The sequence below is a fragment of the Nematolebias whitei genome, chromosome 6 (genome assembly GCF_014905685.2).
Source record: "Nematolebias whitei isolate Nwh7 chromosome 6, NemWhi1, whole genome shotgun sequence".
NCBI lineage: Eukaryota > Metazoa > Chordata > Actinopteri > Cyprinodontiformes > Rivulidae > Nematolebias > Nematolebias whitei.
In genome coordinates, this window is record NC_056503.1 from 23,880,158 (window position 1) to 23,894,024 (window position 13,867).

The 13,867-nt window shown below is 40.2% G+C and overlaps 1 protein-coding gene across 1 annotated transcript in view; it reads left to right on the forward strand.

The window, feature by feature from the left end:
* The first annotated feature begins 5,337 nt into the window (after positions 1-5,337).
* LOC119410564 (CXADR-like membrane protein) overlaps positions 5,338-13,867 on the forward strand; it is a 96,214-nt gene continuing 87,684 nt past the window's right edge. Inside the window, exon 1 of the mRNA XM_037677449.1 lies at positions 5,338-5,431. Coding sequence (XP_037533377.1) covers positions 5,401-5,431 — 31 coding nt within the window. The 5' untranslated portion in view covers positions 5,338-5,400. The remainder of the gene's footprint in view (positions 5,432-13,867) is intronic.

Sequence of the window (13,867 nt, forward strand, 5' to 3'; positions counted from 1 at the left end):
AAAACGGCCATCATTAAGCAGAGAGCTAGAAGGTGGCAGATTAAAGCTGACCAACTGAACGAGTCCGTAATTTCAAAAGCATACACTTGTTGCACCACAGAGTCTCTTTCCAAGTAATGTTCAAAAAATTAATGTCACCCACAATAGGAAATGAACCATGGTTATTAATTGCACAAATGACAGTTATATTGTGCAGTGGCATTTATGAACATCTCTGAGACAAATTGTATAAGACCACAGCAAGATATTTCTCTTTGTTGATAGGAAAAAGATGTAAGAAGCAAATAATAATAATAATGAAAACATGCAGCATTTTCAGACCTCAAATATTGCAAAAAAGACAAGTTCATTTTAATCTCATCATTTTCAACGATGCATTTTTTTTTTTCATTTAGTGTTAATACAGCACAAACTTTGGGTGTTGGCCTAAAGTGTCTGTCTACAAATCACTAAACAGTGTCGCCCCCCCCCCCCCCCCATCTCTCTGATCTGCTACAACAGTATTTCCCACCACGTTCCCTGAGGTCAGCGGACCAGTTGCTCCTCACAGTTCCAGGAACTCGTCTTAAGCGCAGAGGTGACAGGGCCTTCTCTGTAGCAGGACCAAAACTCTGGAACGAGTTACCTCTGCTTGTCAGACAGGCCCCCTCCCTCTCGGTTTTCAAGTCCCGTTGAAAAACTCACTACTATTCAGTAGCTTTCAACACAAGATGATCTGTGTTTTGATCCTGTATGCTCCACACTGGTTAGTCGTCATTATCTGCATCGTTTTTTGTCTATATTCTGATTTACCTCAATTTGTATTTTGCTTTGTGTGTTACCTGTTGTTTTGTCTGTACAGCACTTTGGTTGGTCTTGTTGCTGTTTTAAGTGCTTTATAAATAAAGTGGTATGGTATGGTATGGTATGGTATGGTATGGTATGGTATGGTATGGTAAAGTGCACCCGGCAACAGGTGAAAGTTAAAAGCAAGAACATTCTAAAGACCAGTAAACTGCAGCTGATGAGGCAGACATGTTCCTGTTTTTAGTATTCTACACCGTTTAATAACGTAGCTTGTTTTTGTTTAGTTTTATATCACTTTTTTATTTATTTATGGCTGTCTATCATCTGTAACTCATCTGTGTTTTTTGTTTAAAACATGTCTTGTAAATGAGTCCTCGCGACTCAATGAGACTAACCTGTATAAATAAAGGTTGTACAGTACAGACGGGATGTGTATATGACCTGGAAGGTGTTTGCTCACACATTAGACCCGATTGTCTGGACTGATTTCAGCAATACTTCCACACACCTTTATAATTATCTCCACAGCCGAAGGGTTAAACAGGCTACTCAATTAACCTCTCATGCCAATAAACAGCATGGCAATATGTGATAACCATAAATGATTATCTGGCAATCTTTACTTTTACTTTGCCTGAAAATCCTGCAGGGAGGGGTCCTAATCAGATGAACCTCCTCAACTGACTCCTTTTGGTGCAGAGGAGCAGTAGTTTTACTCTGAGCTGCCCTTGGATGACAGAGCTCTTCACCCTATCTCTAAAACTGAGCCTATGAAGGGAGCTCATTTCAGCGGCTTGGATTCAGGATCTGGTTCTTTCTGGTTATTTCGGTCATGATACAGACTGCATGACCTCAGATGAAGGTTGGAACGTAGACAGTCAGTCTCTCCATCATCACAGACATCTACACCTCTAGATGCAGGAAGAGGGCCACCTGCATCATGAAGGACCCCACTCACCCAGCACACACTTTTTGCCCCGCTCTCCTCAGGAAAGAGGTTAAGGAGCATTAAGTGTAGAACCACTAGACCGAGGAACAGCTTCTACCCTGAGGCTGTTAAACTCTTGAATCTCTAACCAGAAAAATCACTGTGAAAAAATCACATCATGTTGCTGCTGATCTGTTTCAATGTTGCTGCTGATCTGTTTCATGTTGCTGCTGATCTGTTTCATGTTGCTGCTGATCTGTTTCATGTTGCTACTGATCTGTTTCCTGTTGCTGCTGATCTGTTTCATGTTGCTACTGATCTGTTTCATGTTGCTGCTGATCTGTTTCATGTTGCTGCTGATCTGTTTCATGTTGCTGTGTTCATGCGTGCTCATCTGCTCACACACACTCATGTTTGTGCTGCTGTTCGGTGTATTGTTTTATGCTATTAGTGCTTAGCGTATTTTTAGTTAATCTTTTTTTTTTAGATCTTATTACAGTTTTTCTTTTACATTGTATTGTTGGATGTAATGGGGACCCTGTTTACACAATTCCGTTCCACCACATGTGGTGCAAATGACAGATAAAGAAACTCTGACTCTGACTCTGAGACAGACCAGCACATCCAGAGCTTTGCCTTTCAACTCAACTCTTTTTTCATTATGACTGACTGAAGCAACACCCTCATTACTGAGGATGAGACCTCAATCCGTGATTCATCTTCCACTCCATCGTACCATCACTCAGGAACAAGACGCCCAGATTCTTCAACTCATCCAGATCATCTTTGCTACAGGTGGAGACAAAGACTTCTACTTCTGACTTCAACAAAAAAATAAATGTTGGTGACAAAATGTCTTTCCCATTTGCGTAATTTGTTTAATTTAAAAAATGCATTTAGCTTACAAATACTGTATGTGACATATACAGTTCATCACAATTTTCCAAACTGAATATTCTTGTCCTTTTAAGAACAAAATGAAATTAACATTTCCTAAAAAAAATTAGAAAATGTAAGTATAAATTCCCAAAACATGATCAAACTGTGGGTTGCTTTTTAGATCAGTTACATTTCACAAAACTACATTTTTTTAATCACCCACAGCAATAAAATATGTTGTGGATGATCTTATTGAAAGTGTCAGGCAATTTTGATGTATTAATACATATTTATGCTCAGAGTTAAAGTAATGTATGTAGGTTATAAGACACGGTTGTAACAGGAAATTTTCTGGTCTAGAGGAAGTTATGCAAAAACCACCTGTTTTTGAATGCGGAAATCTGCCATTAGATTTCTCTTCCACACTGCTTCATACGTGATATTACTGTTGTGTCATCTTTCTCTTTTCTTTCATGTTTAGCATTTGTTATTATTATTATTATTTTCATTAAACTTTTATTTATGCAGGTTAATCCCATTGAGCCTCGGGGACTCATTTACAAGAGAGACTTGATTTTAACAAAGAGTGATGACAACAGTAGACAACAAAGACAATCATAGACAATTATAAAGGATGCGTACAATTTGAGATTTAATAATTATTATTATTATTTTTACAAATGAAAATAAAATGGCGTTTAAAAGAAAATGTAACAAAAAAAAAACAGCTAGATTGTAAGGCGGTATAGAAAACTAAAAAAACAGGAGCATGTCTGCATTGGTTCTTGCCAGGAACTTAACAGATGTTTGAAGCCACTTAGAGAGGTCAAGGTCGAGAGCTTCAGATCTTTTTGCAAGATATTCCAAGAAACAGGGGCGAAGTAGGAGAAGTTCCTTTTGTCTAGTTCAGTCCGCACTGAGGGGACACTGCAGGTAATAATGTCCTATGAGCGCACGCTGTAGCTGCACTCATACAGAGACATGTGAGAGGAGATGTATGAAGGCAGCAGACCAAGAAGTCATTTAAAGATGAAAATGTACCAGTGAGAAAGACTTATTATTATTACTATTGTTATTATTAATTATTATTGGGGGAGTGGTGGCACAGAGGTTAGAGAAGGTGGACTTGTGATCGGAAGGTTGTCTGTTCAACTCCCCGTACAACATCAAAATATGGGAGGAAAAAGTGAAACACCCACACCTGCCTCCATCTTCATTTAGCTCACTCTGGGCCTTTGAGCAAGGCCCTTAACCCTCACCATCTGCTCCCCCGGGCGCCCTAGATGGCAGCTCTTTGCTCCACACAGAGGGCTGTGGTAGCTCGGTGGTCTGTTGTTGCATCAGGAAGGGCATCTGGTATAAAAAAAAATAAACAAATTACCAAGTCTTTGTGTGAGTTATTGGCAACCCCAGAAGACGGGAGCAGCCGAAAGAGGGAAAAAAAGATTATTATTATCCATCCATCCATTATCTTAATCCACTTCTTCCTTTTTGGGTCATGGAGGTCACTGGTGCCCATCCAGCAGTCACTGTGCAGGAGGCGGGGCGTGTCTCCAGTCCATCACAGGGACAGAGACAAATGAGACGAACAATCATTCACTCTCTTACTCACACCTAGAGACAATTTAGAGTTATCAATCAGCCTAACATGCATGTTTTTGGTCTGTTGGAGGAAACCGGAGTACTCGGAGAAAACCCACACATGCACGGAGAGAACATGTAAAGTCCACCCAGAAAAGTCCCGGTCCGGGATTTGAACAGGCGACCTTCTCGCTGAGATGCGGCAGCTCTACCAACTGAGCCACAGTGCCCTCTTGTTATTGTTGTTGTTGTTGTTGTTGTTGTTGTTATCATTGTTGATGTGTTATTATTATTGTTATCGTTGTTGTTTATTGTTGTTATTATGATCATTGTTGTTTTTTCTTTGTTGTTATTATTTCGCATTTGTTTACCTGCACAGCTTGAAGTACAGCACATCTATGACATTCAACGTGGTTTACATGGATCAACCGAGTGTTTTGTTTACACTGAGTGCATACCCTCATTTTACAAATGTTTATGAGGATATCTTGAAAACTACTGCAGTATCTTCTTCCAAACTGCACTGTTTGATATATAGCTCGGGATCACCTTGTTTGAAGTTTGATTTTATAACGAGCTCCTTCAACATGTTTGTCTGACTCCATGCAGTGAGTTCATCACTCTGCCTTATACAGCGCTCATTGTCATTAAAGAAACAACGGACAAATAACCACTGAATCCTAGAGAGTTATATTTATTGGCCAACATGATTTTGTTTGTAACACTTGAAGTGTGTGGAGAGGACTCACAACCTTTAATGAGATGTTGCAGGATCCTCTGGCTGCCTTTGAGAACTTCCGACTCTAGAGGTCTCCATCCTTCAGCATCCTCCTCCTCCTCCTCCTCTTTGGTGTTTCGTGTAGCGGAGGAGGAGATGAGGAGAGGCTGCCGGAGGAGGAGACAGAGAGGGGACCCGGAGACAGCACGTCCCAGAAGCAGACAGCCAAGCAGGGAAGGAGGGGTGAACTGCGATGAAAACAATGAAGAGAAAGAGCCACGTTTCTTCCCGCTCCTCTTCTTCTTCTCCTCGGGAGGCTTAGCTGCGTCGGGCGTGTGCACCATCTGATGTCCTTGGACTCATACTCTCCATGAAGACTGGTGTGTGCGTGTGCATGTGTGTGTGTGGTTCCAGGTCGCTCGTCGTGCCTGAGGTGAGCGGACTGAAGCCCGAGGCAGCGTGAGCGCAGCGCGCATTGTCTGCAGCGCCGGTGCCATTCCCAGCCGTCATGTCTGCGCTCACACGCTCTTTGTTCCTGGGTAAGTCCTCTCCTTTGGTACAAATCAGCACTCACCCCGCCTCATTTCATTCTGATTTAGGTCTGATTATTAAACAGACCTGCTCTCTGTCATTTAGAAGGATGTCAATTCGTGTTTTTGACTCCCTCTTAGGGAAGCAAGCCTTCTCCCCTTCTGATGTGAGGAGGCTAACAGGGATTTCATACTGATGCTGTTGTTAAAGAGAAAATCAGAAGTCCCGTTTATTTTCATTTCAAACGCTCTTTTTCCTGGTGGATGATTTAAAGAGTGAAAGACAATAAAGTTGGCCTGACCCCTCCCTTTAAAAGTGCTGCTCAGTTTGTATTGACCCAGCCTGCTTCGTGTTTGTATTGACTCTTCTCTTCAGAGAAAGGCCTGCTGTCAATCCAATTTTCGCCACCTCGTTCTGTTGTCAAGAAGTTAAGCTCCACTTGGAAGATGTTTCCTATTTTTGTCATTGTCTTCATATTGGAGTGCACACTGAAAGCTCGCTTTGCCTCGATAAAAACACATTAACTTTAGTGCCGCTGCTAATGAATGCTCCCAGTCTATAGCTGTGATAGGAGACTGTGTGGTGCCTGGAGGGGTCTCCAGGTCTGCAGCCTAAACGAGGAATGTTTTTATTCACTCTGACCCCACAGACATGGGAGTTTCTGTCATCACCGTGAGCCAGAGGTTAAAATGATGTCCAGAGTGCGGTGTCACGCCACCGTCTTCACATCTGCAGTGAAACAGAGAACACTCCCAGTTCTGGGTGGAACGCTCTTTGAATAGCAAAATGGAAAAAAAAAAAAAAGTTTAGAACTGACTCTGGTTGAGACTGAAGGATAATTTATAGCAGCTTGCCAGGAATAATTTGCTAATTTATTGCTGTTTGTGGTATTCTGCTGTGGGGAGGACTGAAAAGATTTTAGCATATGATGTTAGTGTTCATGTCAATAAAAGAACAACTCTTTAAAGTAAAGACAATGTATTTGCTTATGCTTGATGTGGTTATTGCTGAAGCCTGTTGTTCATTTAGTTGTGGTGTGTGTTTGAAGAATACACAGATAAGTTCAAGTCTGCTGTGAATCTGAGGACTTTCTATTTTAGCCATCATAGTAAGAAAACATGCAATTAAATTGTTAAATACTACAATGAGCATTGCAGTAAAGCTGCACTTTTCACACATTTACCTTTTTTTTTTTTATATCAAATGCCAAACTTTGCATATGTTTGATCACTTTAGCCAGTCATTTAAATATGTGCGAGTTTCCATGTTGTATTTTAGGAATAGAGTCTGAGCACTATGTGGGCTTTAAGTCTCACAATCACAATGTTGTCCCATGACTTTTTATTTAACAGTGGAAAAATGAATATTTAAACTTACAGCAGCAAGGTAAGAACTACATGAATCAACATGAGTCAGCACATGAAAAGGACGTTCTGAAGTATATGTTTACTGAGTTCAATATTCCATTTATTTACGAGGGGGTCTTAAAGCTTGGTCCATTTTGGTTTCAACTTGGGTTCACGATGTACGTCTAGATGCATTCAGTCAATGGTTTAAGTCAATATGATTACCAAATATATTACAGGTTTGTGTTTTGTCTATTTATGTTTGATTTATTGCAATCCTTTGCAAAAGCGATAAAGCAATAACACATTTTTGATTCACTGAGCATCACTAATGGACACTGAGAATCTGTGTTCTGTTTTGTGTCATTCCTTTAGCTGCTTGTGTTTATATACAGTACTTGTGTTTCCTGCCTTCCCCACCATCTCTTCCTTCCTGTTGTCAGCTTCCAATGCCAATCACCCCAGGTGTTCAGCATCATGTCTCATTAGTGTCCCTTTAAGTTCTGCATCTTTGTGTTTCCTCCTTGTCTGCGTATTGTGCTTTCCACAGCCGTCATGCTCTGTTTGCTCTGTGTCTCCCTCACCCAGTGTTATTTGCAAGATTTTGCTGCCATGTCAGACTTTTGTTTTGAGTTTTGGGTTAATAAATATATATCCTTTATTTTATCCTTGAGTTCCCCGTGTCTGTCCCTGGGTTAGATCCAACCAGAGATCATGCTGGAAATATATAACTGAATGTTTGAAGTGAAAAAAGTGTACCCAGGTAAAGGTCACCAATCAGTAGGGATGGTCATCTGCCCTCAGTTTGAATGAAGACACTGTGCTCTGAGCTCTGCATCACAGTGCACACTTTAGATTTAGGTGTTTATCGCTTTTGTACTTGGTAATGTCTTGATCTAAACATGTAGATTATAGTGACAGCAGTATATCAACACTGACAATAAAAATCCAGTTGGAAAAATTATAGCATTCAAATATATGGAAAACATCGTCTGAAATAATATTTTGATCCATTTTCCACAATATACCTGTGCCCAAAGTATTAAAAGACTTGTTGTTGCCATGGTGAGGCATTTTTCTTTGTTCGTTTTCAACATTTTTCAACATTTGCATTAATGTAATTTATTCAGCTGAAATTAATAACCTTGCATGTAGGTTTTAAAAGAAGTTGTAGCCAAAGTGCAGGACGTTTTTCCAAACTTGTGCTTCGTGTTGATTCAAGATCAGTTTCGCAACGATCAGTAAAATGAAGTGCAGATGTTATTATAGAAGAATCAATAGTTCTCATTGTTTCTTCTTATTGGACTTTGGACTTCCAAGTCCGGAGGCATCCTTACATGAATATCCGAAGGAGATGTAATAGTCACTGTTCACATTACAGATAAGTAGCACAATTAATTGCCACAGAGAGTTCTGTAACTCCCCTCGGTAACACGGCCCAGGCGAAGGAAGAAACAGAACAAGGTCAAATAAAGAAAGTTTCTCACAAAACGGTGCAGTTGGAGATTCAGCCAGGTAAAGACCAGTGATTGATTGCTCTGTGCCTGTCCTTGTGATGGGATTAAACAATTCTGAATGAGTGAATTTTAAATCGACTGTCCAAGATGTGATAACACAGAGCGAGCCACTGGACGGAAATGTAATTGGAAAGTATGAGCTGCTTTTAGGAGATCCAAGCCTCTCGCACGAAGGAGTCCTCTGTTCACTTAAGGCTCTAACAAATTGGCTCTGTGAGCGATAGTGGCAATACAATAGGGTCTGAACGTCAGAGCATGTGCTGTTTTTGTGTGCGACAGTATAACAGCGCGAAGATGATCATGCCTTTGTGTGTACGCGTGTTAGCGTTAGATGTAGATAAAATGAGCAGTGGCTCCGAACAGAAACTCTGTCCCCATTCTATATTTAGCATGTCTGCCGGGGAAGGCAGAGGATCTCTGAAATGTGAATATGACAGGAGCCTCCTGAGCCAGAGGTTATGAAGTGACATCTTGATGTGCTTGTGCCTGAATCACACTCCCACACAGAGCCAGCCGGAGACTTCTGACATTCCAACCCGGAGAATTTTCCATTCTTGACGTGTAGTTAACATGCGTTCCGGCTGCCTTTTGATCTTGTCCTGTCTTACATTATTCTACAGCGTATTGTTTGGCAGCCTCTATGTATATTCTCTTTTGTGAAAATATTGTATTTGTGAGCAATGTGGCAGCCATGTTTTGTTGGATTTGGACACGTCTGATATGCATTAAAGAGTCGTGCGCTGTGAGTTACCATCTAAATGTAAGCGACGTTTAGTCTCAGCTGCAGGATCACCTTATGTCACGGTTATTTAGGAGATATGATGCAAATATAACACAGTCCATGTTCTTCTGTGCAAATCAGACAAAACACCATAAAACAAAAATTTGCATCTTAGCTGTTTTAGAGAGCTCTTCAAACTTTCTCACTCTGGATATTTTTACAAAGTATTTATTTATTAGACTGATGAGCTAGCTGGTAGTCTGAATGTGTTCAAGACCAAAAGGAAAGAAAATAATCCCAACCCCAAAACCATTGCATGGATTTATTTTAAGATTATTTTATAAAGTATGCCACTGTCAGTTCCATGCATGGTTCTACACCAGGGCTATTCAACATAACTGCTCAGGGGGCCACAGTTTCTGAAAGCCAACAGCTCGGGGGCCAGACATCCAGCGATTAAAATTGTTATGTAAATAAGTCAAAGTTTAAAATGATCTGTTACCTTTTACATTTATTTATTTTATCGCATTCAATCATAAATGCAATAAACAGAACCCAAACTCAGAACCATTTTTTAAAATGAAGTGGGCCGGATTGAAGTCACCTGCGGGTTGGAAATGGCTCATGGGTCACCAGTTGAATAACCCTGTTCTATACAGTTATTTTGACAAAAACACTGATTGTATTTCTGCACTACACATGCTACAGCTAGCTGCTGCTGCTTTCACTATTTGTGCTTGGGAAATAACACAATATGGTTTATACACACATATATATATGTGTGTGTGTGTGTGTGTGTGTATATACAGTATGTATATGTGTACTGTGTGTATATAATGGTACCAACAACAATGACAGGTTTTAAGATAATAAATAGCATTTTTACAGTTGTTGTTGTTTTTAAGAACCATCCATTCAGTCTTGATCCTGTTCAAACTCATGAAAACCTTCTCAGTTTATCTACAACCTTTACGATATAATTTCTAACATCTCCACAGAACTCCACTTCAAATGACGTCAACTATTTTTCTAAACTGTTGTTCCTATATTTTAGTGAAAACCGTCATTAAGAAAACACATATTTAATGACTGCTCCCACCTTCAGTGCATGAAGCACAAAGTGTGAACAGATTTTTCATAGCAAGATGATTGTATTACTCAAGACAGAGGTGGCTGATCTGAATGGCTCAGCAAGGGCAGAGCACTTTGGAAAACAAAAACCTCCACCCACGGTTGCACAGGAGGTCTTCAGATGAACACAAAGGTCCAGCCGTCCTCAGAACAAATGACCCATGTCATTAACAAACACTGATTTGCGTGCGAAGCATTCCCCCTCGATGTGTGTCTTTTGAATGACACCACGCTTCTCATAATGACAAGCCAGCGTGGTTTTGTACCTCCGTGATTCTTCCTGTTTTCATTGATTATGCTACTTTCAGTGAGAAGGTCTTTGTGTTCGGTTGCAGTGAAATGAATGTTATGCTTTCAATGGAAATGGCTGGAAGTGTACTTTTGAACAGTATGCTTTTCATTCCTGGAAGCGGAGGGCCGAAAAAAAGGTTGCAGTGAAAATAATGACTGTAGTGGTGGGGTTAGTATAGTTTTCCTGAATGGACCGTTTCAACATTATTTCTTTGACAGTTTCTTCATGTTTTTTTTTTCCTGTAATGGATTTCTGCACATATAATCTTCCAGCGTTTCTCTGTATGAGCCTTTTGTCATATTTAGGCAGTAAAATGCGAGACGTATGCCTTGACAGAGTCGGGTTTGTGTCATGCTTCTGACCGGCAGACCCTCCCTCTTTCATCCTTTATAGGGAAAATTACTGCCAGAATATTTTGGAATGTATGAACAGGAACTGCCTATTTCACTTTACCGCTAATCTATGACAGATGTTCTGGGGAGGCTCACATTCACATTAACTAGAGCCACATGTGCAGCCGAAGTATAACGTTACTCCACATCTTTATTCTGTAAGGTACAGCTGGTTGAAGACACAATAAAATAGGAAATTCTTTTATTTTAGGAGTTAGATTTTTAGAACACAGCGATTAAAGTCATGAAGTTGAGGTTGTGACAACAAATATTTCATAGATGTCTGTAGATTACAACTGTTAGTGTTGTTCTACAACAAAACATAAAAGTTGTTTGGGATCACTGAAGCTGAAAAGCTGGACAAGTTCTTACTTCCAAGATTGTTAAATTTATTAAAACAAACTTGTAAAAAAAATTCACTTTGCTTCAATAGAAGGTAGGAACGTAGACCAACTGGCAAACAGAGAGATTCTTCTTGCAGCTCAGGAGCAAACAGTTTCAGAATCCACAAAACTTCAGAAGCTGCACCAATCCGTCTGTTGATCTCCCACTCCATTCATCTCTCACTCATGAATACAACCCAAAACAAATTTATACATGTATATATATATATATAAATATATATATACACACACAAAATTATATACCATATTTTCCAGCGTATAAGTCGCAGTTTTTTGCAAAGATTTGTCAGTCCTGCGACTTATACGCCAAAGCAACTTATATACATTTTTTCCATATTCATAACACAATTTTTGGCTGATGCTTTGCATGTCTAACAACTGCAACAGCGAGTCCTCCTGTGCATGTTTTCTTCATTCAGCTGGTGCAGGCGGAAGAACGCTGGAGAGCTAGCAGCTCCAGTCGCGATGGATAGATGCATGGATGGTGCTGTTTTGACCATTAAAGTGCATTTATTAAGGAAAAGTTAAACTGAGACACACCTTTGCTATAATGTTGAGCAAGCAAATAATTGTTTTTAAGTGTTAATCTTGTTAAATTTCTATGAAATGCAACAGCGAGTCCTCCCGTGCGTGCTCGCTTCAATCAGCTGGTGCAGGCAGGAGAACGCTGGAGAGCTAGCGGCTCCGGCTGTGATGGATGGATGGATGGATGGATGAAACGTTTCTGTATTTTTTTGCTTTGTTTTGTTTGTTGTTTTTTTGAATATCCAGAGGACCAGATTGAACATTTTTGGATGTTTTGTTTAGTGTTTGTTCAGACCGAAGCAGCCCTTGGGATGGAGGGCAAAACGTCTAAGCAACAACTGACTGGTAAAACACACAAACCATGCCCTTTTATCTAAAACCAGTTGGCCATTTTGAACTTGGTCATTCACAAATGTACATCAAGTAATTACTTTCTGCAACTTTTATTAAAATTTGTTTAGAGTTTTCTGATTTTTTTTTGTTGCTAAAAGACAGACACAAGGACACACCTAGTGGCATGAGGTAAATATGTATCACCTGCCTTTTAGTAGCAGGTGATAAATATCAATGTGTTGCTGAAGAATGGAAAACAAACTGTGGAAACCTTTACATCCATTCTGATCATTTTTCCTCCATGATGTTAAAAATGATCCGTTGTGTTCTGAGAGCACCTTGCAAAGCGACCTGTAACCTCATCACTGGACCTCACTGCCTCTGTACCTCTCATCAGTTGACTTCTTCCAAGTAGAACATTTTCATTCTGCCTCTCCATCCTGTCACTTTAAAGAAGCACCTCAAAAACAAGAACTTTGCCTGTTTTTGCTTCTTTTTTTTTATATTACTTGTTTAAAATTAAATTGATCAGCCTGTAACAAAAGGAAGTTTGACAAAATCTTGGGGTTGAACTCAGTCTCTGCAGCTTCTCCACCCGATTTGCAAATGTAAGCACAAGACAACAGCGCAAGTGGTGGTATTCACTTTCTCTTCTGAGAAAATGTGAAGTGATTTGCTGCTTGTAAGCATTAGGAATGCATCTTAATCAGGGTCTGTGATTGTTTTATGCAATCAGTGAGCAAATCAGAGATTAAGCAAAACTGAGATAAATGCTGATGCGGTGGAGGGGCAACCAGAAGACCTGCGTGAATTTATCCCACTCCAGGTCTGTCTCATTAATTCTTGGCAGGTAAAATATTCGCTTGAAAGAAGATTCAGTGGTGAGCACAAAAGGGATGCAAATGCATACACCTTGCAAAAGTACAATTTAAAATTATTTTTTTATCAGAGGTGGGGTAGAGATGCTGTCTTATCTGAGAACATTTTGTGGTGCTTTCAAGATGTCTCTATGTGAAAACTGGCAGTGCAGAAGAAAGTGGCTGTGGTTTTTATTATTTTATAGGTGAAAGAGTTTTGAGCAATGTTCTGCCACCCAAACAAGGGATGCAAAAAACCCCATTTTTGTTAAAAAGCAGATTTAATAAAGTGCTTACATTAGTGATATCAGGGAGGAAAACTGCACTTCACAATTTGATTACAATTTATAGCACTGAGATGGAATGAAACAAATATTGATTGATTATTAAATTTGTGAGTGAACAACAGGAGATAGCTGGTAAACTTATGATATTTGTGCAAAACATTGTGCAAACTAAAACTCCGAGTCAGAACATACAAATTTCCAAATGAAAATAATCTCGGCATATTTTAGTTGTGGCGCGTTGGCTCAGTTGGTAGAGCTGTGGCCTCTCAGCGAGAAGGTTGCTGGATCAAATACTGGCTGGGGGCCTTTCTGGGTGGAGTTTGCATGTTCTCTCCGTGCACGCGTGGGTTTTCTCCGGGTACTCCGGTTTCCTCCCACAGACCAAAAACATGCATGTTAGGCTGATTGGTAACTCTAAATTGTCTCTAGGTGTGAGTGAGAGAGTGAATGGTTGTTTGTCTCGTTTGGCTCTATGTGTCCATGTGATGGACTGGAGACCTGTCCAGGGTGTCCCCCGCCTCTCACACAGTGACTGCTGGATAATGGTACCAGTGAGCCCAGTTACCCAAAAAGGAAGAAGTGGGTAAAGAGAATGGATGGATGGATGGATGGATGGATGGATGGATGGATGGATGGATG